At 45.2% G+C, this 24544-nt stretch overlaps 1 protein-coding gene across 2 annotated transcripts in view; it reads left to right on the forward strand.

Moving 5' to 3' along the window:
* Positions 1–24544, forward strand: part of Ncapg2 (non-SMC condensin II complex subunit G2) — a 66421-nt gene that overhangs the window by 24998 nt on the left and 16879 nt on the right. For both annotated transcript variants that reach the window (XR_012443233.1, XM_020185208.2), the window contains exons 13-26: positions 2337–2489; positions 6261–6483; positions 6634–6737; positions 8609–8782; positions 10773–10843; positions 11690–11843; positions 11947–12120; positions 12681–12797; positions 12879–13019; positions 13439–13538; positions 17034–17221; positions 18332–18472; positions 21174–21277; positions 23885–23985. Coding sequence is in view for 1 of the 2 variants with exons in the window: in XM_020185208.2 (XP_020040797.1) it covers positions 2337–2489; positions 6261–6483; positions 6634–6737; positions 8609–8782; positions 10773–10843; positions 11690–11843; positions 11947–12120; positions 12681–12797; positions 12879–13019; positions 13439–13538; positions 17034–17221; positions 18332–18472; positions 21174–21277; positions 23885–23985 (1945 nt within the window). In the remaining variant the exon portion in view is untranslated. The remainder of the gene's footprint in view (positions 1–2336; positions 2490–6260; positions 6484–6633; positions 6738–8608; positions 8783–10772; positions 10844–11689; positions 11844–11946; positions 12121–12680; positions 12798–12878; positions 13020–13438; positions 13539–17033; positions 17222–18331; positions 18473–21173; positions 21278–23884; positions 23986–24544) is intronic.

The following is a 24544-nucleotide window of genomic DNA, read 5'->3' on the forward strand; positions in this document are numbered from 1 at the left end:
TCTACACAGAACCTTGTACTTGGATATGTTTGGGTGATTTGTGTGGCTTTCACCAGTACCAGTAGTAGCTCACATTTTATTTCCTAAGCCACCTGAACCAAGCAGTCCTGCAGTCTAGAAAGTGTCACATGGATATTAGATGGTGGTGTGGTGTTCATCCACTTCTTTTCTCTGCCGACTATGGTGATTAGATGACCAGCAGGTGGGCCAGGGGCTACCTAGGTCACAATGCAGGTGCTCTCAGGAGTTGGGATTGGGGTGCATACATTGAGCTAGGTGATCTCATGTCCCCCTACTGGAGTTGAGCACCTGTAAACTCTGGTTTGTGAGCACAGACCAATGTCTTCCCTGGCTTACATGGAAGCAGACTCTAGAGATGGTCTCTGGCCTTGCACGTGGGTGGCTGCTCCTTTCTAATCTGCTTCCTCTTCCTCTTTGTGTCCTTGCTGTGGGAGCTCATGTCAAGTGTAGCTATAGACAAGGAGGTCTTCCCTTGGCTTTGGCCCCAAGGGCAACCCCTCCTGTCTCCCTCTCCCTACCTTTCGGAGAGCCCCTGGGATTTGCTGCGCTCCTGGCTGCTGCTGTCTGCAGTTGTTGGTGCAGAGCCCTCAAGCACCTGTCTGTTTCGTCACCTGAGGAAACCACTGTAAGGCTCTTCCAGTCCCATATCCAGTAAAGCATTTCTAGCCAAGCTCAGTTTCTTAGGACCCTTTCACTGTGGGGTTTGTTTTTTGACGTCAGCCAAATTCTACCCCAGACCATTCTGGATTGCCATTCTAGACATTGTTATAAGCTCTCAGCCCCCTCTTTCTTTTCCTTTCCCCACAATTCCTGGAGATGTTTCCAGCATGACTCTGATTTGAGTCTGTGTCCTTGAGATGAGGCGTTTATGCAGAATGTGGATCAGAAAATGCTCCTGGGGTGTAGCTCTGGAAAGGAAGGGAAAGAAGGAGAGGTTGTCCCCTGACTGCTGCAGGCAGAGCCCTTTGTACTGCAGCTGCGTTGCTCAGGGATGGGACTTGTTTCTTGCTGGACCCCTCAGTGGTCCACCTCAATGGACACCTCAGTGGTGTGTCCTTCAGGGGTCTTCCTCAAGTGTGCTGCCTCAGGATTGAGGTTGGGCATCTCATTCCTGTGGGATCTTGGCCAACACAACGGCAGCCTTTTCCAAACCTGCCTAGGACACTTACCTATTTATTCTCTCCCCATTACTCTGTCTTGTCTCTTTGAAATGGCAGCGCCTCTGCTAAAATGCCTACCTGCTTGCTGCTGTTCTTGTTTTTTTGGCTGTACTGGGGTTTGAACTTAGGGCCTCAGGCTTGCTGAGCAGGTGCTCTACCACTTGGCCACACCTGCAGCCCTTTTTTGCTTTAGTTATTTTTCCGATAAAGTCTCGCACATTTCACCTAGGGTTGGCCTTGGACAATAATCTTCCTATGAATGCTTCCCACAGAGCTTGGCTTACGGGAGGATGCTACTATATCTGGTTTGTTGGTAGCAGATCAGGACTGGCCTTGAACTGTGATCTTCTATCTCCACTTCCCTGTAGCTGGGCTGCTTGCCGTTCTGTCTTCCTCCTCCACTCCCTGGTGCAGTCTTCTCCACCCTGTTCTTCTGACTGCACTCTGGTGATTTCTTGCCTCTAAGCAAGTCCCAGCAAGCTCACATGGAAATCCTCAGCAAGATGGGTCCCTGTGCAGACAGATGGGTGGGCTCTGGGTGCAGGGACAGTCAGCACATGGAGCCATAGGGAGGTACTGCAATCCATGCAAATGTGGGAGCTGGGGCGGAGGTGTCAGTCAAGTCAGACCACTCTTGGCTAGTGCTTTAGAAACATGCCACATTACGTATGGCGCACTAAGAGTTTTAGTGTACTGTATGGTTTTAGTAGGAGCTTTAAAAAGTCCTTTCTCCTAACATCTGGATAAAGAGCAGAAGAACTTGGGGTGCGGGAGCTTGGGTCCTATGTTGGCACCTGCTCTGACCACAGCAGGGTGTGCATGAGTTACAAAATGGGCATTCATTTGGGGAAGTCAGAGTTCAGGGACAGTTAGAGGATAAGTGAAGGGGTTCTTAAACCCACCTTAGACATGGCAGTGTTGGGAAACTGCTCTCTGGCATGCTCCAATCTTTTTGGTCAGTGCTCTCCAGGGTTTGGCTAAGGAAGCTTTGAAGTGAGCCTTTGCTGTAAAACTTTTAGAAAAATGTTTTCTGTAAATGTGTTTATTTCACAAATGGACCTAGGAAAGGTGGGCTGAACATCAGCATGAGATTTCTTACTGGAACTTCTTACTGGCACATTCCGATTTTGAACTGTTCTTTCTCCTTTGTTGTAGTGTCTGCCGATTATTTTGGATAACAAATTGAGCCACCCGTTGTTAGAACAGCTTTTGCTCGCACTCAGATACAGTCTCCATGACAATTCGGAGAAAGTGAGAGTGGCATTTGTGGACCTGCTGCTGAAAGTCAAAGCTGTGAGAGCTGCAAAGGTAGGTGCCGAGGACTGCTCTCACACAGACATGGGGTGGATAGGGGCATCCCCTTTCGTTCCACAGAAAGAGCCTTGGTGGCCCATCTTCATCCATCCCTTGCTGCCTATTGTAGCACTGTATTTCTTTTGTGCTTTTCATTGAAGGCTCTCGAAAGTCATGAAGATAAACAGTTTTCATTGTGTGTAAAAGTGTGTCTTGGACTACCTGATGTAATGTGTAAGTACTTGTCACCTGGTACGCATCATAGAACTTGGACACATTGGCTAGGAGCCCTCCTCCTTCCACAAGGAATAAATGTACCAAACCGTTGGTGTGACCATCCTCTCCAGCTCCCATTCTGCTCAGTTTCTTGCCAAGAATGTGGTTCTAATGTTTCTGACTTTATTGTTCCTTGGTAATACCGTGAGCTCTCTCCTTCCATGTAGTGGTTCTCACATTCACTTTAAAGTACCGTTTGCTTGTGTGTAGGATTTAGAAGACGCCCTATCTGTCCTTCAGTGTAATGTGTGTGGTTCACACAAGAAATGATACTCCAGGATCTTGAAAACGAGGACAGAGCAGGGGGCATGGTTTGATGGGAGAGCACTCATCAAGCATGAGCGTGTGCTGGCTTCTGTCCGCAGCACTGCTAACAACAGTAGGTGCTTTTTGTGGTCATTTGTGGAAGTAACTCCAGCTACGTAAACAAGAAAGCAAAGTGTAGAGGTGTCTGAGGTGTGCATCCAGCTGTACGAGATGGGAAACCCCAGTGAAACATTGCTCACAGCTGCCTGAGGTGTGCAGCTGCCGTCCAGGGATCCTCTGTCACTGCAGAGGACATGGGTCAAAAAAAAGAAATAAGGACACCTGAGTGATCTGCATATAGGAATCTTGGTGTCATGCCTGATTGAGTTACTTGTGGAGCTGTGGTCAAATATGTGCTTGAATGGCTATGTGCAATTCTAGACTCTTGTTCCATTGAGCCATTTGCCTGACTGTGTGTAAGCCCTGGCTTTGTCTTTCTTTTTTTAGTACTGGGGGTTGAACTCACAGCCTTATGCTTGCTAGGCATGCTTTCTACCAATTGAGTCTTACCTCCCACCCCTTTTTTGCTTTAGTTATTTTTTAGGTAGGGTCCCACATTTATGCTCTGACTGGTCTTAGAATGCGATCATCCTACCTATGCTTCATGTGTAGCTGGGATTACAGGTGTGAACCACTGCACCTGGCTAGTTTTGTTGAGATGGAGCCTCACTTTTTTGCCTAGACTGTACTCCAACCATGATCCTGCTGATCTCTTCCTCCTGAATAGTGGGATTACAGATGTGAGCCACCACACCCTGCTACTTTTAGTATTAAGTCTTTAATGATTATATTTTAGGTTCCTTACATTTCACTGTGAGTTATAGAACCAGTATGTTAAGTTCAACAAAAAAACTGCCTTCACTTTTGATTGCCTTTGTTTTAACAGCCTGCTGAAACTTTAGGTTTGATGTTGTTTGAAGTGTAGATCTGTTGGCAAAGAATTGCTGAGGTAATGGCTGGTAAGGAGCTGGAGATGGCATTCATTCTACTTTATTAATGTGATCTGCCCGGGAGAACTGGGGAGGTATAGAAGAAGCAGAGTGCTTGTGACCAACAAGGGCCTACATGTCAGCAGAGAAAGGAACCATCAGGTTTGTCTGGTCCTGAGTCTTGTAAAGGCTTGCTGTGGCACACGAACCATGGTGGAGTGAGTGCAGGAGGTGGCCTTCAATAGGGTTTTGTCACCAGGGAGGAAGGACATGCTGCATCAGCAATGCACACATTGGCCCATTGGGTTTTCTGTATCTAGTTTTAGAAGGAATGAGAGTCAGGGTATGGTAGACCATGCCACCAGTCCAGCCTCAGTGGCAGGGGAGGCCCCTCTACTTGGACTCAGGTGGTCAGCATGCCAATGAGCCTCCACTCTGTGCCCCTTATGTGGCAGAGGCAGCACTGCAGAGAAGGTGCAGCCTCAAGGCTTTGTTCAACCACTCTGAGCCTCAGCTTCCTGTTTGAAAAGTGGGCTATGCACTTGCCATAAATGGTGGCCTGAGCTTCTTGCTGGCTGTGTTCAGAAATGTCCCTCAGTCTGCTAGTGTTCCTCCAGGTGGGGTCGGGGCCTCATTTACCAAAACTCTGGTTCACGCTATTGAGAGTCATTTAGAGCGGTGTACCACAGCTGCTTGCAGTGATGGGATGAGGCCTCCTTGTCTCTCCAGCACCAGGCGTGGGTAAGTGTACCCGCCAAGTGGACTGGTTATTAAAGTGACAGGAGTGTCTGACACAGCAGAAATTTTGTCTGCTTGACTTTGCAATGCAAGGTCATTATGACCTTGACAAAAACAACTCGGAGAGGTAGAAACCATGTGGCTAGAGAGCTGGAGGCAGGAGTACCCACCACACTCAGGAGCAGGTTGGTCCATAAGGGTTAGGAGGAGCCCAGAGACAGAATTCAAGGAGAGCTGGAGAGTGGGCTTGTAGTAAGGGTGAGAATGACATGAAAATACTTCAATGCTGATGAGAAGATTGGGAGGATTGCAATTCAAGATCAGCCTTGGCAAAAAGTTAGACTACATCTAAATAAACAAGCCGGACATGGTGGGCACATCCATAATCCAAGCTATTAGGGAGGCACATAGGTAGGAGAATTTTGGTTCGAGAACAGCCTTGAACAAAAATCCAGAGACCCTATCTGCGAAAAAGGGCTGGAGGCCTGTGTGACTCAAGTGGTATAGTGCCTGCCTAGCAAGTGAGAGACCCTGAGTTCAAATCTCAGTACTGTCAAGACAAAAAAGAAAGGAACACCGAAAAGACAGGTTGGCCCTCAGAGCAACACTCTTGTAAAAAAGCCTATCAAAGGTGTGGCCTGTGCACAAGTAAGCAGGCTGTCTTGGGACCAGCCTGGGGCTGGGTTTGAGTATTCTGCAGTAAAATCTGTTTTCTTTCTATTTTTCTGTAATATTCTCGCCCTGTCCTGAAACTCCTGCTCAGAAGAATGTTTTCTGTGGGCAATGCTGAAGGAGAGAAAGACTGCAGAGACCAGGCTGGGGAGTGTGTATTAGCAGGAGCCTGGCACCGGACAGGAAGCCTGTTCACTGTAGAAGGGGTGGGGTGGCTGTCTGTCACCCATCTTTTTAACTCACTTCTCACCGTGATGAACCAAAGCTATGGTGTTTTAAGACATGTAAAAATGGTTAGACTGGCCATCACAGCTGCCATTGGAGGGTTTGCTGTGTGTTGGTCTTGCTGGTGAGCATTGCTTGCTTTCTCAGCACCCTCATGCACCTTTGGTGCTTTGTGTGCCGACTCGTGGTTCTGGGCTTGAACTCAGCCTCACACTTGCTAGGCAGGGCCTCACTCTATTGCTGGAACCACTCCATCAGCCCTTTTTGATGTTGGATATTTTCAAGAAAGGGTCTCGTGAACCATTTGCCAGGGCTGGCTGAGAACCGTGATACTTCTGATCTCTGCCCTCTGAGTAGCTGGGATTATAGCTGTGAGCCACCAGTGCCTGGTGCAGGTACTTCTTAAAATATAGATTTATTAATTCTCTTCACAGAAAAGTCAGATTCCTGTAGAGTCATTTTTTTTTATTGTTTTATTATTCATATGTGCATACAAGGCTTGGGTCATTCTGTAAAAACATTTGAAATCAGTTTTTTAAACATACAAATTAGTTCCCCTTTGGTTATGTTCTAGAAATTTAAGTGTGTTTTGGGATTAATCAGGAACAGTCGATCGTTTCCTTTTTTTTTTTTTTTTCAGTTTTGGAAAATATGTCCAATGGAGGACATTCTGGCCCGACTGGAGATGGATTCTCGCCCTGTGTCTCGGCGCCTGGTGAGCCTCATCTTCAATTCTTTCCTGCCTGTGAACCAGCCGGAGGAGGTGTGGTGTGAACGCTGCGTGGCGCTGATCCAGATGAATCATGCGGCCGCCAGGAGGTTCTACCAGTATGCACACGAGCACACCGCCTGCACCAACATAGGTCTGGAGCCCGCCACCTCGGCCCTGCTGTCCTCAAATAGGCCTTGTGCTTTCCCTTAAAATAGTACTTCTTAATGTTTGGGATTACAGTCTCCCTATTAGAAAGTTGTAAGAAAAGTGACTTAATTGTCTGTTGTCTTGAACATTTTAGCAAAGCTGATCCACGTCATTCGTCACTGCCTAAATGCCTGCGTCCAGAAGGCCCTTCGAGAGCGCCAGGAGTCTCAGGAGGAGCGGGAGAAGGAGAATGAGAGTGTGAGTGGCCCCCACCTCACACTGGAAATAGGCAGTGCCTTATGTTGATGGTGTGGTTTCCGTGGCCTCATGTGTTAGGTTGCTTTTTGCTGTCAATCCTGAGCCCAGCAGGATGTAGTACAGAAAAAAATGTTGTTGGTGCCACCTTGTCCCAGTCTGCTTTGACCAGGGCTTCTCTGAGTAGTTGATTCTTCTGGGTGCAGCACAGTGGGGCTGGATTCTGGATGTTCTGCACTTCACAGTTAGGATATGGTGTTGCTCAGAGCGACTGAAACATCTTGAGGCTGAACTGGGCACAAGTTTTGTGTAGTATTATCTTTATAAAGTGATTTATCAGGGGAGCTCTTCAACTCCTCTTTCTTCAGAATGCAAAGTGTCCTTTGTTTTGCCTTTGACACAGGGTCTCACTGTACAGCCCAGACTGGTCTCAAACTCACACTCCTCCTGCCTCAGTCTCTTGAGTACTGGAATTATAGGCATGTGCTATCATGCCCTGCTTAAAGTTTCCAGCTCTAACAGAAGAAAGCTATTTAAGGCTTAGACACACTTAATACTTACAAGTACTGTCTTCAGCTTATACATAGCCTTTTAACCGTGGGTATCTAAAGTAAAATTTAGGGGTTGTTTTGCAGTATCCAAGTAGACTAGGAAACTGACCTGTGGAAGAAGATCACAAACAGTTGTCCTTTGCTGAAACACAGTGCAATGTGCTCAGGTTCTGCCTCTTCCCTGGCGTAACTTCTCTGCCAGTGTCACAGTTGTCCTAGCCTGTTCCTCCATTGCACCCCTATGGGTCACTAGCCCTGCTCCTGCATAGATGTTTCTCTTTTGTTTCTGTTCCCAGTCAGTTAGATTGGGCTGAAAGTGATCAGAGGAACTTTGCTGGAAAACTACAGGGAAACAGGCATGCAGGAGAGGGAGAAGGGCATCTAGAGGCCAGTGTGATTTCATGCTCGCTGCACTGGGAAGCCCTCTTGAGTGTGTTCACAGATGGCTGGCTGTGGAATTCAAGCCCCTCCCTTCTCAGGTTGCCCACAGGGTGTAGATATGGTGTGCAGAGCTGTTCAGGGACATGGCCTTGCGGGGGGTCTCAGCTGGTGACATCACTGCACTCTCCAGGTGTACTGCAGAACCCTAGCGTGGACGAGCAGCCTCTTGTGAGGCACTTGCACCCTTGCACTGGGAAGAGAATGTGTGCTTTGTAGCGTAGTACTTAAGAGGCTTTTACATATTGAAAGACTCCTCCACTCCATTACTAATAGCTATATGTTTTTATGAAAACATCTTTTTTAGGTCAAGTTCTGCAACCCTGAAAAAGAAAGGGCTTAGAAATAGGCAGTTCCATTGTGGAGAAGGGAGTTTCATGGTGAGCATCCCCGTATGTGGTCATGGTGCACTGCCAGCATAATCAGAAAAAATAAACAGGGCTATTTGTTTTAGAACAGAGAGGCAAGCTCCTGCTCTGGTGGTTGCTGACCTTAGTCTGTCACTGACTAGTCCAGCTGTACGCTGTATTCCACTGGCCATAGGATGGAGGTAGCTGGCAGCACTTCTTTATTGCACCTGTGCTCAGTGATTGCCTTCTTGGCAGTGTTGTTCTTCCTTTTACTTTTGGTTTGCAGTGAAGGTGATGTCCTCTGATTTTAGAAGCTTTAATTCATATGAGCTGTTTAGAGGATGTAGAGTTAATTTAGAGTTTATTTCTTGAGTGGGATTTGCAAACAAATTTACCTTCCTAATAAAGTCATGATATGCAAGTAGACTCTGCACCCTTCTATTTCTGTTTTAGGTCCTTGATTCTGAGAAGTGGTTTTGAAGACTGCTGTGGCAGTGCTTGTTACTAGGCTCACAACACCATGTCTGTGTCATAGGTCCTGGACAAAACACTCTCAGTGAGTGACAGTGCGTCCATGGCAGGCTTGCTGGAGACCATTGTGATTCTCTGGAAGAGTATCCACAGGAGTCTGGAGAGTAACAAGGAGGCCAAGGTATACACCATCAACAAGTTCGCCTCTGTGCTTCCAGAGTACCTGAAGGTCTTCAAGGTGAGTTGTTTTCTCGCCTGCACGGCACCCAGAGGAATGTCTAGAGTGAGCACTCAACTTCTCTGCCACAGTGCCAGAGGTGCTGGTGTGGAGCTTATGTGACTCTCAGGTCTTGGGAACAGAAGATACAGCTGTACCCAGGCCTGCGGGAAGGCGTGCAGGAAGCTGACATCTGCAACCTGACTTGGGTCTGTGTCATAAGGCAGATAGAACCATGTGTGATTCCACTTTTCTTTAAACTTGTTTATTTTTAATTGACAGATAAAAAATTATATGTAATATGTTTAGCATGATGTTTTGAAATGTGTGACTTGAGGAATGGCTGAGTTGAGCTACTTAACACATGCATTCCCCACATCCTTACTGTTTTAGAAATCTGCTGTTGGGGTTTTGGAGAACACTGTAGAGTATGTGTTACTGGTGGTGGCCACCATATTGTTCAGTAGTTCTCTTGAACTCACAGCTCCTTACTGAAACTTGTCTCCTCTCACCAACACATCCCTGCCCCAACCTTTTTATTACCACCATTCTCCTCCATGTGATGCTTTCTGTTGGATGAAGGAAGCCTTTTCATTCCTTGACTATTTACTTTTAAAGAAAGTTCATATTTTAAAAACCAAATTTAAATAAAGACTACCGGATAAAAATGTGAATTTATTTCCAGCTATCCCAGCACAGCTTGTATTTCAAAAGATCATAAGTCTTTGTAACCAGACTTTATGAGCACCTCTATTACCCTTGGCTCTTCTGCTCAGTACATCTGTGACTTGGACTATGTCACATCTCTATGCTGGCAGATGAGCAGTGTGCAGTTTCCCTGGGACCCAGGAGGGCAGTTTTCTGCAGAAGGCTTCTCTATTCTGAGAACTCAGGGAGCCTTGTGCTAAAAGGTGATTTCTCCTGAACACAGTATCAGTCTATTTGCAACATTAGGAACATTTCTTTTTTTTTGGTGGGGTGGGGGGTGGGGTTCTGGGGCTTGAACTTAGGGCTGCACACTTGCTAGGCAGGTGCTCTACTGCTTGAGCCATGCCTCTAGTTCTTTGTGTTCTGGTTATTTTTGAGATGGAGTCTCACTTTTTGCTCGGAACAGCATGGACTACAATTGTCTTATTTCATGCTTTCTGCCATCGTTGCTGGGATATCAGACTTCCACCACCATGCCTAGCTTTTTCTGTTGAGATGGGGGTCTCACAAACTTTTTTAACCCTGGGTTGTCCTGGAGCTGCAATCTTCCTAACTTCAGCCTCCCAGTAGCTTAGAATGACAGACATATGCCACGAGCTGTTTTGGGGCATTCTTGATGGAGTCTGAACAATTAAAATCTGCTCAGTTTACTTTATTGCAATAATGTTAGTACTAACATAACTGGAGCTTATCGGCACTTAGTGCTTACTCGGTATCACCATACCCATTTTCCTGTGCAGTCCTGACCATTTTGAGGAGAGGAAGCTAAATTTGACTCAAGCCCCTTTCCAGTGTTTTACAACTGTTAAGTTGTGGATCTGATTGAATATAGGTTTGGCTTTATAGCTCCAAAGCTTGTGTGTTTCCTTTAAACTGTACTGTATTCCTGATGATATTCTGATTCCTTTTGTAGAATGTTCTTTGAGTGGTTTCTTCCTTTTGAAAGTTAGGTTCATGATACCAAGTGTGTAGTTAATTTCTTTCTTTCTTCAGTGCTTTAAGAGCACACCTGTCTCTAAAAAGACAGCATGGACTTTCATCTATTCTGGTCACTGCTGTCTGAGGAACTTAGAGCAGTGCCTGGCATACAGCAGGTACTTAGTAAATATTTGCACAGTGGCGAAAGTTGTGTAAAACTGTCAAGATACTGGACCCTGGACCCTGAAGTCTACCAGTGGGTTAGTTTTCTCTTCAAGCTTTGAAGGAACTGCTGGAGTGCAATCTGAGCATCTCTGGAAATAGGTTACCAGGAGCCACGTGGAGAGGTGGTGTCAAATACCCTGAGTTTGTTTTGTTTTCCTAGGATGAGCGCTGCAAGATCCCTTTGTTCATGCTAATGTCCTTCCTGCCAGCATCCGCTGTCCCTATGTTCAGGTATGCTTCAGTAAAGCAGGGGTATGGGCCACTGCTGTGCTATGATCCACTTCTCAGTCCTGTTCTTCCCTCTCTGTGCTCAGCACAATTTCTGTGGGCTCTGTAGTTGTCAAGTAACAAAGGAGAGAACAAGAGGAACTAAATTGTGACTTCATTCAAAAGTCTGGGGGGTTATTTTCACACCCAGTGTGATAACTCTGGAGCCCTCTGCCACCCCTGGTCACATGTAGCTCTGAGCACTTGGAACATGAAAGGAAGAACGTCATATACTAATTACATGTTAAAATGATATTTCGGATTGAGTTAAAGACGATGTGTTATGAAATTCCTTTCACCTATTTCCTTTACATTTTAATATGGGTGCTTAAAAATTTTAATTATATATGTAGTTCATATGTTATTTTTTTCTATTGTGGTGCTGGCACTCAAACTCAGGGCCTCACACATGCTAGGCATACATTTGATCACTTAGCTACTAATTCACATTTTTTTTATTGGACACTGTAGGTCTAGAGTTTTGCTTATTACTCAGGAAAATTTATTCTTTATTCATATTTATGAAAAAATGTTTACATGCTAAACAAAAATTAATCTCCAAAATTAGGAGCTCTTGCTCTAGAATCTGACAGCTGGTACAGAAACAAGGCAATCTTGGGGTGGGGCCTGTTGGTGACCATCAAGTGCTTACCAAACTGCTGTCTAGGGCTTCACGGTGGAATGAGTATCTTTTCACTGGAGAATGCCACTCTCAGTGTAACAACGAGACCTGGACTTACTACCTCTTGATTTGCGTTGCCTGTGGGAGAGGAAGATACTTACCTGGTTTTATGCACTTGACTATCTCAGCTGTGGTGTGATTTCCATCTTGAGGAACCAGGAGGAAGGTGCTGCAGGCAGGAGTTACTGTACCTTGTTGGATTGTCTTTGCTCCTGGGGACAGGTGGGGCATGTTCTGGAGCTCATTGACGACTGGCTACCTGAGGAACGAGGCTGGGCCAAGGTGTGTATGCATCTGGTGAATGAGGACAACCTGTATTGGAAAGTAACTTTCTCTTCTGGGAACATGAGCTCTAATTACTGTTTACCCCTCTGCTTTCCTTCAGAGTAACTTACCATCTAAACGTAAAGTGCAAATCCATGACACACGCCCAGTGAAACCTGAATTAGCATTAGTGTACATGGAATATTTGCTGACTCATCCAAAGAATCGAGAGTGCCTGCTCTCTGCGCCCCGGAAGAAACTTAACCATCTTCTGAAAGCACTTGAGCTGTCAAAGGTAACTTTGTATCCTGACAGTTGAGTGATTTTAATTGATAGCAACAGCAATACATCTCACGTTTATAGTGTTGTAACATTTTTTCCAGCTGGCAAGGAAGTGAGAATGTCATTCCACAGGGGTGCTGAGATGCAGGGCTGTTCTGTGACCTTTCTTCTCACAAGTAGTGTTCAGATCCTGTGTGTCTGTCAAGTCTGTTAGGGTGCTAGGACTCCAATGGATCACCCCTGCTTCTCAGAATCTACCCCCACATGAAGACTTGTTGCCCACAAGTCCTGCCCATCGGGAGGAAGTTCTGTCTCCCTTCAAAGTCTTTGGCAGTTTTTCCTAGGAATCTTGGAGAGTGTATGATGTGTCATGTGATGTCATTGTGTCACGTCTGCTGTCCAGTGTGGTGGAGACACGAGGTGGAGTCTGTGAAGGGGAACAGGTGCTCCTGTGCACAGTGGCTTGCTTGCCAGACTGTGTGCTAGAACCACTCTTCGCCAGAGCTGGGTCTTTCTGGCTTGCCTGTGGGCCAGCACTTGACATCTTGCATAAAAAGTTCTGTAATTCTACAGGCAGATCTGGAATCGCTTCTGCAGTCTTCAGGTGGGAAGTCCCCGAACTTCAGCCAGGCAGCCGCCCTGCGTGCCTTCAGTCTTCACTGTCGGCTGAGCATCCATGTCCAGCACAAGGTGTGGTGCAGCCCTGCGGTGCGAGCAGCAGGTGTCAGAGCTGCTCTTGTTACTGATTGTCCTTTTTGTTGTGTTGGACAGTTCTGTTCAGAAGGGAAAGTTCATCTGTCCATCTTGGAAGACACTGGGCTTTGGTTACAAAGCAAAGTTTTGCCTCTTCTTCGAGACCAAGAAGAAGAGCACCTGAAGTTGCGGAGGGACGCCTATCAGCAGATTATCCAGGTAAGTCAGCAGTCAGTTCTCCCCGCAGCATGCTGTGTGTGAGGCTGCATTTTCTGTTTTGAAGGTGATTTAGACCTTGCTCTTACTCTTTTGAAATACTTAGAGCAGCATTTAAATATCTAGAGTTTATCTTTTAACAATGATTAAGCAGCATTGTTTTCATGTAATTTTGCATGTCTCATGTGATAGGTGTTTGGTTAGGTTGGTAGAATTGCATAAAACGTTTTGGCCTGTGAGATGGCTCAAGTGGTAAAGCGCTTGCTTAGTGAACGTGTTCAGACTCCAGTACCAACAACAAAAAAAGCGTGCATTTTTCTATGGAAACAAAATTTTGTAAATCTGTTTGTGAGAAGCCCTGCCAGGTCTGACTGACTCCCTTTTTCATGGCTTTTGTTGGTGGACCTCTCTCTCTCTTACAGACCTACCTGACCGTGTGTAAAGACGTTGTCATGGTTGGCCTTGGAGATCCTAAGTTTCAGACACAACTGTTACGGCAGAGTCTTGGAGTCATGCAAGCAGGCACAGTATACCTCTCCCACTACAGCGTTCCTCTAGAATAGTCAATACTCAAAGCCAGTGCTTTCCTCCCTCCTTCACTTTTCAGAGCAGGACTGTGGCTTTCAAGGGACAGATATGCAGTGACTGTCTGGTGCTACCAGGGAGTCCAGACACCACTGTCCAGGTTCTGACAAGGTCCTTAGGATTCTGCTTTATTTCTGGGTGGATGTGTCCCAGCCTGGCATCTGTTCCTGCTGTGTGTGTGGGAGAGTTGGGGGTTGTAGGTAGCCATGCTCAGGACCATGAGTACTGGCGGTGAGTAGCAGAGGCATGGAGTGGTGGTGCTATGTCAGGGTGTCATTGGTGAGGGGTGTGAGCACAGCCCACTGGGCCCTCTGCAGCCGGGGTGTCGGAGCCCATGTCAGAAGACAGCAGACAACAGGAAAGGTGCGATGTGGCCAAGAGGGTGGTATCCCTGGGGCCAGAGGAAGCTCTCCCTTCTGCTCAGTCTTCTGCAGGGAGAGGGCCAGCCCTGAGCACAGGCCCAGCCCTACTGGTGGCTTCTGGGCATAGAGCGTTTCCAGCTGGCTTTCGCTGTATATCCGTTACTGGGATCTTTGGAATGTCAGCACTTAAGACTCATATTCCTTTAAGACAGAGCTATGCTAGGAGAGGTTATTTTGAGTACGTTAGACTGAGTAGGGTGCATTCAGATGGTACTTAATCCACCTGTTACTCTGTCCTCAGACCCTACTGGGTCTTGACTCCTCCTGGTGCTGCTGCAGCTGGGACACCAGTCAGCTTCCTCAGGTTAATCTTTGACTGCACACAGGTTATAGATCATTGGTTTAAAAGTTCTAAGTTAGGGACTAACATTAAGTAGAACCAATATTATTTGTTCCATAGTCTTCCCTTTTTCATCAAATTCTTTATTAGGAAACCTACACTTTATACTTAAGCCTCATGATTGATTTATTACTTAGGGATTATTTTCCCCAAGAACTGTATTTGTAAGATTTATGTTTCTGAGAAGTTGGTCAGCAGTTTAGATCTCCAATTATATCCATTCCATAGTGATATGTCTTTCCCTGCATAAGGTCCATAGACCCTATCTTGACCTGCAAGCAGATGGGAGTGAGCTTTGTATTTGCACATCCAGTAGCCAGTGTTTCGAGGATGGGATCACTATGGGTCATTCTCTAGCAGTTGTGATATGTTGGGTCACAGCTAGCAGCTTAGCCAGATAGACCTGGAGTCTACTGTTGGCTGGACAGTAGACTAGTAGGAGTCCTAGTAATTCTTTTAATTTAAGAAGTTAGTTACATTTACCTTAGCTAGTTATGTGTAGGTATGACATTCTTCATATCCAAGTGCACTAAAGACGGGCGTTCTTGGGGTACCACTGGGGTAGCCCAGTGCATAACCCAGATGTAAGGATCCAAGTTCACAAACATGCAGGTGTTTGCAATATAGCACAACATGTGTTTCAAAACCATCATGCAGTCTTAGTCTGCAAAATCAGGCATGGAAATAACAGGGCTGTGGGAAAGGAAAACTTTTCTTAGGAAAAAATACTGGCATAATTTTAAAAGAAGTAATGTTAAATTTCTAAAAAAAGTAAAGATTACAGTTAATGTAGGACTTTGTCTGAAATGGAAAGATGCAGATGATCTATGGAGAGGAATGTCAGGCAGGCCACGCTGCTTCATCACAGAGACCGAGGTTACTCCACACAGTGTGGGTCAGCATGGGAGGACGGCCCCATGGTTCCCACTCGAAGCTGGCTGTGCCTTGCTGTGTTGGCAGGCTGCTTGTTCATTTACAGACAGTTGGTGGCCTAAAAGTTTAACACATTGGGGAGAACCATGGGAGCCAGCACTCCTTGAGTTTCAGACTGACAGCCTCTCCTGCTTGCTGACGGCTGTGAGCTCACTCGGCCTGGAGAGGAGAACCCAGTAGTGACCTTCTGTGGCTGTCGATAGCAGTTTATATGTTTGTTCTAACCAGTTTCTGTTACATATTTGGCTTATGAAGCACACATTCTTTTTATTTTGTGTGGTACTAGGACTTGAACTCAGGGCCTTCACCTTGAGCCACTCCACAAGCCACTCCAACCCTATTTTTGTGAAGGGTTTTTCGAGATAGGGTCTTGTGAACTATTTGCCCAGGCTGGCTTCGAACTGCGATCCTCCTGATCTCTGCCTCCCGAGTAGCTAGGAAAACAGGTGTGAGCCACCAGCGCCCAGCTGAAGCACACATTCTTGATGATGAGAGAACTTCCAGTTAAAATCTTTAGCTTTCTAGGTTTTTGTTAGGGTTACAGAGACTCCTCATCCTGAGGAAGGACATAGAGCAATCCCTCTGGTCTGTCAGGTCTTGGTCTGCAGCATGGGTATGGAGCTCAGCACCCCTCTTCACCTGCCCCACTGGCAGGGTTCTGTGACGAGCATGTGTGAGAAGTGTGTCCTCTTGCCCTCATTTGAATGAGAATAATTCCTTGAAAGTTTCTGTTATACTGTTAGAGAGTTTGCAGTTTTTATTGATTCTGACAGAGCCTGAGACTTCATGCAGGGGACAGCTGCAGAGGGGGGACAGCTGCAGAGGGAGGACAGCTAGGATGGGCATGTGTCTTACTTGCCGCAGCAGGAAGATTGGGGCTATAGCTGGTTCCTTGGTCTCAGGGCACATTTCAGGGTCTTTCACTGTGTTGTGCAGCTGAGGGACTCCTGGGATGACTTCTCATGGCCACCTATGTGACACTGTCTTTGTGAGGAGCACCGATTCTCTGCCTTACCACACACCTGTTTTATTTTAAGCCATCTTGCAGACCCTTCTGGGTCTGGCCAGAAGCTGTGTGCTGCACATAGGCTGAGGCATGAGCATGGGAGTGGACAGGAGGGCACAGAGTGCACAAAGCTTGCTCGGGGCAAGTGGTTAGTGCTGCTTTCATTGCTCTTACCAGCCAGGTTGGCTAGAAAGGAAAATGAGATTTCTATATCTCAAGGACAAAGAGTATGATGGGTTACATAGGGGGAGTACATTTTACCCAATAAATACGGTACAGTAAAGCAGATAATCTAGAAGAGGGAGAAAATAAGCTACTACCAAGTGTTAGAAATTTAACAGCCAGCTGCGGGAGTTTCACATCATACTTTGATACGTTTCAGAGTCTCCCAGTTGTACTTGGGGCTGGCTGTGGTCTTCAGCATCACATTTTCTTTAACTCATGAGTTCTGGGACTCACGCTGCCAAGCTGTATGTGTCACATGTGCAGAAGCAGAGTTTTCAGTTTAGTGACTAAGTCAGTAGTCACTGCTGGGGAAGGTCCTGGTTTATACTTAAACTAAACAGTTTTTAATTTGTTTAGGTTAGAATTTAGATTAAGCTGGCCAACGTGGGTTTTAGTATTGGCTCACCTAGTACAAGGCTCTTTGAAATCACCATCATATGCATGTATCACTTGATTTCAACTAAATTATGAGAGTAGATAATTGAGTTTTCCCCTTTTCTTTCCAGTGAAAGGATTTTTTTATGTTTCATTACTACTTGGCATTCTGAAAGAGATAACTGGGAGTTCCATGATTCAGAAAAGAGACTCAGACGAAGACGTTACAGCACTGTTTGACACAGTACAGGAAGTGTTTCAGAAAATGTTGGAGTGCATTGCACGGAGCTTCAGGACACAACCAGAAGAAGGCCTTCGGGTACAGGCACCTTCCCTAGCAGGTCATGGGTTGGAGGGTGTGTGCTAAAGGGTGCTGTGGGTTGGGTGCATGGAGATCATGGGTGCACATGCAGGCATGACTCTTGCTTCTGCAGCCTGCTGTGGACATGGGGCTTGGCTGGATGCCAGCATGCAGACCCACACCCTGTTTTATAGACTGCACCAGATTCAGAGCAGGAGCTTAGGAGTCCAGGTCCCCCAACCAGCAGGACCCAAAGCAGAACAATTGCCATAGCCTCTGTGTGCCCAGCATTCACCTCGCAGAATTCCTCAGATAAAGTACACTTTTGAAGATGGTAATTTTGATTATTTGTAGAGGGGCAGAAGCCGTACCCGGGAGAAATGCTAGTTTCCATTGTAGGTTATTGTGTCATTGTCAGTGTCAGTCCCTTGGTTGGAAGCAGAATCACGGACCTGAAATGACCATGACTTCCTGTGATGGTAGACGCTGATGGGATGTGAGATAATTGAGGAGCCGGCTCATATAAAACCTGTGTGCTTGATGTGCTGCACTCCTAGAAATAGCATATTGCCAGTTCCTGAACAGATTGATGTTGCTATGGAAAGAGCCTTTGTTTTTTTCTACTGATGAACTGTTGTTTTTGATGAAGATTTTTTAAAATACTTAAATGGAAGGCTGTTCATGAAATGCTGAAGACTTTCAGTTGTAGTCTGTCCTTAGTGGATGGAAGTGATTGAAGGTTGCTGGCCGTATTTTTCTTAGCTTAGTTCCCACTCGAGTTCATGTGAAGTGTTTGTGTTTGGTGAGTTGTTAGGTGTCTGCCTGTCTATGTAATGTGATTTATTCCAAACCTTTAATTTTCTTGTTATGTCTTTTACCATTGGTTAAGTATTCCTCTTTGGAACACACTGCCCCAGTGGCCGTCTTAGTGTTAATGATGCTTCTTACTCCTCTTCCCTTCCTTCTGTCCCTCCCTCTGTCTCTGGAATTTAAACTCAGGGCCTTATGCTTGCTAGGCAGGTGCTCTACCACATGAATCAACTCCTAGCCCTTTTTGCTTTAGTTATTTTATTTTAAAAAACCATGACTTTCAGCTCTGCTGACAATGACTGGTGTGTTTTCTTGTAGCTCCTTTATTCTGTGCAGATCCCTCTTCATGAATTTATAACCACTGTCCAGACTTGGCACAAGGACACTCCGGTCCATCGTGGGGTGCTTTCTACTCTTATTGCTGCGCCTGTGGTTGAGATAAGTCACCAGTTGCGAAAGGTGAGGCATATTGATCCTGAAACCACCGTGTCTCTTTCTGCTTCTAGCAGTGCACATTTAAGTTCTCCAGACGCCAACCTTTAGAGAGGTTTCTATTCTTCTATGGCATGCCACAGCTCCCACTCAGGAGGAGGACATATTGAGGGTGTCATCACTCCTGACAGAAGTGGAGCTTAGAGGAGACTTCTCTCCTGGGATGTAGACAGGGCCACTCTGGGCTGTGTTGGTATGGAATGATTCACACACCTCTGGCTGCCTGCTGTATTGATAAGGGTTTTTTTTGTTTTGTTTTTCCTAAGCATAGGAAATGCAAATTTCTGATGTTGGTTTAAATAGACAATTTATTCGTACTGATTTTGTACTAATTTTCTTATCTTCTTAGCAGTACTTATAGATTTATTACTAATACAGACATTATTAACCTATGGTGAAAGATTGATCTATTCAGGATGGCAATTCAAACCTACACAAAAAGTGCTGCTTCACCATATGAAACACAGGCTGTCCTTTTCTCCTTTCCCTCAGAGATGCCCTGTGAGGGCACAGGGGAGACTGGAGAGGAGAGTGGAAGTAACAATGACAAGGCAGGCTGTCGCTGACTTGTGCATATGCACACACGTGGTCATATGCCACTTGGCCACGAGACGTGTTCTGAGAGAGAGGCACATTGTTAGGTGATTTCTAGTTGGGCCACGTTCTGGATGTGCTTATGTGAACTTTACTGTGCTGTATAATCTTATGGACACCATTGGATATATAGCCCTCACTGACCAAGCGTTGACGTGCAGCACGTGACTATAAAAATTGTGTAAATTTTTAATATGAAAGCATAACTAATAAAAGATGTTTGCTAAATTCTAAAACATCAATTAGAATTTAAGACCCTCCTTCAAAGCTGGAAGGGAAGTTATTTGGTTTAGGAAAGTAAGTGCTAAGTGATACAAAGAATAAGAGTAGAACTTAGTCCACCAAGCTGTGTAGCCAAGATGATAAACTACTAACTACCATGGGCCACACCTATAAGGGTGCTCCCTTCTGTGACACCTCGAGGTACTTGTGTGTGTTCTGTGCCGTGCAGCTGAGCTGTGTGACAGCTGTGCCTGCTGTGCTCTACCAAGAGTCCTACCCTTCTGCCCCTTTCCAAGCAAGACAGGCCTACTGCTTCCCCACCAGCTCTGTTGTTGGTGTCTGGCTGCATTTTCTCTCTCATTTGTTCTGTCGTTTTTTCTTTGGTGTGTTTGGAGCTTTGTTATTGGGTGCACACACATTTCAAATTGTGTCCTTTTTTGATGGATTGACCATCCTATTGTTAATGATCTCATTGTGGCATCTACGTGACAGTTCTACACAAATAGCTTTCTTACGTATCATGTTTGCATAACCCAGCAGTGTTCATCCTTTTACTTCTAGCCTCTCTTGTGTTTAAAGTATCTCCCAGTGCCACATGAGTGGTTTTTCAAAAACCCAGTCTAACATCTCTGCTTTTTATTTTATTTGGGTACTTGTAGTTCATTTGATTTTAATGAAGTTACTGGCATATTTGGAATTAAGCCTATTGTCTTGGCGTTTGCTTCCCTCAGTCCCATTTGCCTTTCTTCCTTTCCTGACCATTTTTGATGAATCAGGTGTTTCACTGTTCCCATTTGTCTTCTCTGTGGGGCTTATAGGATTCTTTATGTAGGTTTTTCATTGGCTTCTCTAGACGCTTCAGCCTGCATGTGAATTCGTTACATTGAGCCTTGCCACATCCCTCACAGAAGTCTGATAGCCACGTTCTTCTCACTAGAACTCCCCTGCCCCTTAGGCTCTGGTCCAATGTTTCACTTCTACATTGCCTAAAAACCTCAACACACATTTAATTACTGTTACTTTAACCAGTCAGTAGTCTTGCCTCGCTGTATGAGAAATGCATCTGCTCTTGTGTTAAGACGTGAGGCGCTGTAGTAAGTGGTGCTGTCTCACATAGTGATTGACTTTGGCATGCGAATTTGTGTTACGACCCTTGCAGAGCCTTGATACGGCTCTTTAGAAGTGCTGTCTTGTCGTGTGGACACAAAGTCCCCCAGGATAGCCAAGAATTGGGCAAAGGACAGAGAGGCAGGTGCAGGGTGAGATGGGCATTGGGTAGGAAACATGCACGAGCTTCTGCTGGCAGGGAGAATTCTGAGTTTGGACCAGGAACCATTGCGTGAGGAACTCCTCACCAATGACCTGTCTAACCTTATGTGGCTGGTAGCGAAGAGAGCTGTGCAGGGGGTGCCCCACCACTTTGCTACAGGGACGCTGTCCCTCCAGGCCATGGGGCGTGCTCTGTCACAGAGGCCAGGGATGCTGCTTAACACAGCACTTTGCACAGTCCCAACACAGACAGCGATTAGGCTGAATGCCAGCACACCCAGATCAAGAAATCCTAATCTGGTCTAAGAAGGAGAAGGGGTTTAATTGGCCTAGCATAAAGACATGTTATTTATAGAAGAGGATATCATGTTAAAGACCACTTGACAAAGGCTTGCTGAGTGGCATGTCTTCTTTCTTTATCTCTGCCTTGCTGAGTAACGCTTCCCTGTGCACAGTAGCAAAGCCATTCTCTTGAGTTTCTGGTAAGCTTTTCTTGGGTTTAGAAGAAAACCCAGATCATTGTAAAGTAAGCTATTAGTTCAGGCTCAATTGATAATTTACTAATTTGAAACTTGTTTTTTAGGTTTCTGATGTAGAAGAGCTGGCCCTACCACAGTGTCTCTCTGACCTCCCGCCTTTTTCAAGGTGTCTGATAGGAATAATAATGAAGTCTCCCAACGTGATGAGGTAATTGTCTTCTCGCTAGAGTTCTTTTTTTTTTTTTATTATTATTCATATGTGCATACAAGGCTTGGTTCATTTCTCCCCCCTGCCCCCACCCCCTCCCTTACCACCCACTCCACCCCCTCCCTCTCCCCCCTACCCCCTCAATACCCAGGAGAAACTATTTTGCCCTTATCTCTAATTTTGTTGTAGAGAGAGTATAAGCAATAATAGGAAGGAACAAGGGTTTTTGCTGGTTGAGATAAGGATAGCTATACAGGGAGTTGACTCACATTAATTTCCTGTGCGTGTGTGTTACCTTCTAGGTTAATTCTTTTTGATCTCACCTTTTCTCTAGTTCCTGGTCTCCTTTTCCTATTGGCCTCAGTTGCTTTTAAGGTATCTGCTTTAGTTTCTCTGCGTTAAGGGCAACAAATGCTAGCCAACTTTTTAGGTGTCTTACCTATCCTCACCCCTCCCTTGTGTGCTAAAGCTTTTATCATGTGCTCAAAGTCCAATCCCCTTGTTGTGTTTGGCCTTGATCTAATGTCCACATATGAGGGAGAACATATGATTTTTGGTCTTTTGGGCCAGGCTAACCTCACTCAGAATGATGTTCTCCAATTCCATCCATTTACCAGCGAATGATAACATTTTGTTCTTCTTCATGGCTGCATAAAATTCCATTGTGTATAGATACCACATTTTCTTGATCCATTCGTCAGTGGTGGGGCATCTTGGCTGTTTCCATAACTTGGCTATTGTGAATAGTGCCGCAATAAACATGGGTGTGCAGGTGCCTCTGGAGTAACCTGTGTCACAGTCTTTTGGGTATATCCCCAAGAGTGGTATTGCTGGATTAAATGGTAGATCGATGTTTAACTTTTTAAGTAGCCTCCAAATTTTTTTCCAGAGTGGTTGTACTAGTTTACATTCCCACCAGCAGTGTAAGAGGGTTCCTTTTTCCCCTGCATCCTCGCCAACACCTGTTGTTAGTGGTGTTGCTGATGATGGCTATTCTAACAGGGGTGAGGTGGAATCTTAGCGTGGTTTTAATTTGCATTTCCTTTATTGCTAGAGATGGTGAGCAATTTTTTCATGTGTTTTTTGGCCATTTGAATTTCTTCTTTTGAGAAAGTTCTGTTTAGTTCACTTGCCCATTTCTTTATTGGTTCATTAGTTTTCGGAGAATTTAGTTTTTTAAGTTCCCTATGTATTCTGGTTATCAGTCCTTTGTCTGATGTGTAGCTGGCAAATATTTTCTCCCACTCTGTGGGTGTTCTCTTCAGTTTAGAGACCATTTCTTTTGTTGAGCAGAAGATTTTTGGTTTTATGAAGTCCCATTTATCTATGCTATCTCTTAGTTGCTGTGCTGCTGGGGTTTCGTTGAGAAAGTTCTTACCTATACCTACTAACTCCAGAGTATTTCCTACTCTTTCCTGTATCAACTTTAGAGTTTGTGGTCTGATATTAAGATCCTTGATCCATTTTGAGTCTCACTAGAGTTCTGAAGCTTACAGGGCTACAAATGCTCTTGGCGATTTTGCTCTGTCCCTTTACTAAGATATCTCAAAGGTGGTTTGTCTTTGAGATAAACATTCTATACAAGTTTTTTCCACTTCAGTGGTCGAAAATAATTACATTAGACTTTTTTTGTGTGCAGTACTGGAGTTTGAACTGAAGGCCTCACACTTGCAAGGAAGGCACTCTACTACTTGAGCCACTTCCCCAGCCCTTTTTTGTGTTGAGTGTTTTCAAGATAGGGTCTCGAGAAGCACTTGCTGGGGCTGACCAGCTCCCAGCAGGTTTAAAGAAGAACTTTGACTTTCTGTATGGTATATTCGTCTGCATAGTCTCTGGTTATGTTTACCATAGCCAGATTCAGTTAGGAGGAGAGATATGAATGTGCAGTGACACACTTCTTAACATGTACTCTAGACACTTTGCTACATTGAACACCAGTACAGTTGGTTTGGCTTTCTTTGGGTTTTTTTTTTTTTTTTTTGTGGCAGTAGGGTTTGAACTCAGGGCCTTGTGCTTACTAGGCAGGCACTCTACCACTTGAGCCACTCTGCCAGTCCTGTTTGATGTTGGGTATTTTTGTGATAGGGTCTTGTGAACTATTTGCCCAGGTTGGTTTTGAACTGCAATCCTAGGATTTTAGGCATGAGCCACCTGCACCCCTCTACCAATGTAGTTTTTGTTTAATACATGGTGGTGACTTGTTTCCTCAGTACTTGCATCACTTGACTAAGATTCTAGGGTCTTTATGACCCTAGAACACAGGACTGAAGAGGCCCAGGGCTTGGTTCTGCAGACTGAATACCTGTGGGACTGTATAGTAGATGCATTCCAAGAACACCTAAAAGCAGCATTTTGGGCAGCTAGGAGTGACCTTTCAGCAGCAAATTAATCCTTTTGTGTGCATTGGGACTGTAGAGAGGAGTTTTCCAAGAATATCATCTTGTGCATGACTTGCCATCTTAAAGTGAGACGTGGGGGAGGAGCTCGATTTCCCATTGCCTGACAAATGGCATTTGTGGTTGTTGATGGACCCTGCCTATGTTTGTTTCTCTATGTAGTATTGAGCATATACTATAAAGTAACTTCGTGTGTTTATTAATTTTGTAGGTCAGTTTTGGATGAGCTAAAGTCATGTGTGATGTCTGGCGATATTGAAGGCATTGTGTGCCTCACAGCTGTTCTGCATATCATTTTGGTTATTAACAAAGGTGGGTTCCTGCTCTTCATCTGGTGTGCCTTGCCCCACTGTTTCTTTGTTCCACCTGGGCTACTCTGCTTTTTGAACACAGTGCCTTCCATCTGACTGGGCTTTCTCTTTGTAGCCAGCCTGCACCTGTCTCTTCAGTGCAGCTCCTTCAGCCTTTCACATTCCTCTGCTGGGTGCTCATAAATGATGCCCTCAGAATTACATTTCTGTTCATTTGCCCTGTATTTCCTATACTTAAAAAGCTGGATGGGTGTGACTGTGAAGGCCTGGAGTCCCTGTAATCAGGATGATGCACAAGGATTACTAGAATTTAGGAGTTTGAAGACGAAGATGAACTGCCTGTAACTTTCTGTGGTGTTAGATCAGTTATACTAATGCCAACATTATTTTCAAATTTAATATGTTGTTAGGTAGCGATTGCTCTCCCTTTGGGCCTGAGTGTATGGCATATCTGTAAATTTATCATACAGGTTGAGCACCCTTGTTCCAAATGCTTAAATTTTGGAATATTTGCGTAGACTGTACTGGTTGAGAATCCCTAATTTGAAAACTCAAAATTT

The sequence above is a fragment of the Castor canadensis genome, chromosome 2, assembly GCF_047511655.1.
Source record: "Castor canadensis chromosome 2, mCasCan1.hap1v2, whole genome shotgun sequence".
NCBI classification, from domain to species: domain Eukaryota; kingdom Metazoa; phylum Chordata; class Mammalia; order Rodentia; family Castoridae; genus Castor; species Castor canadensis.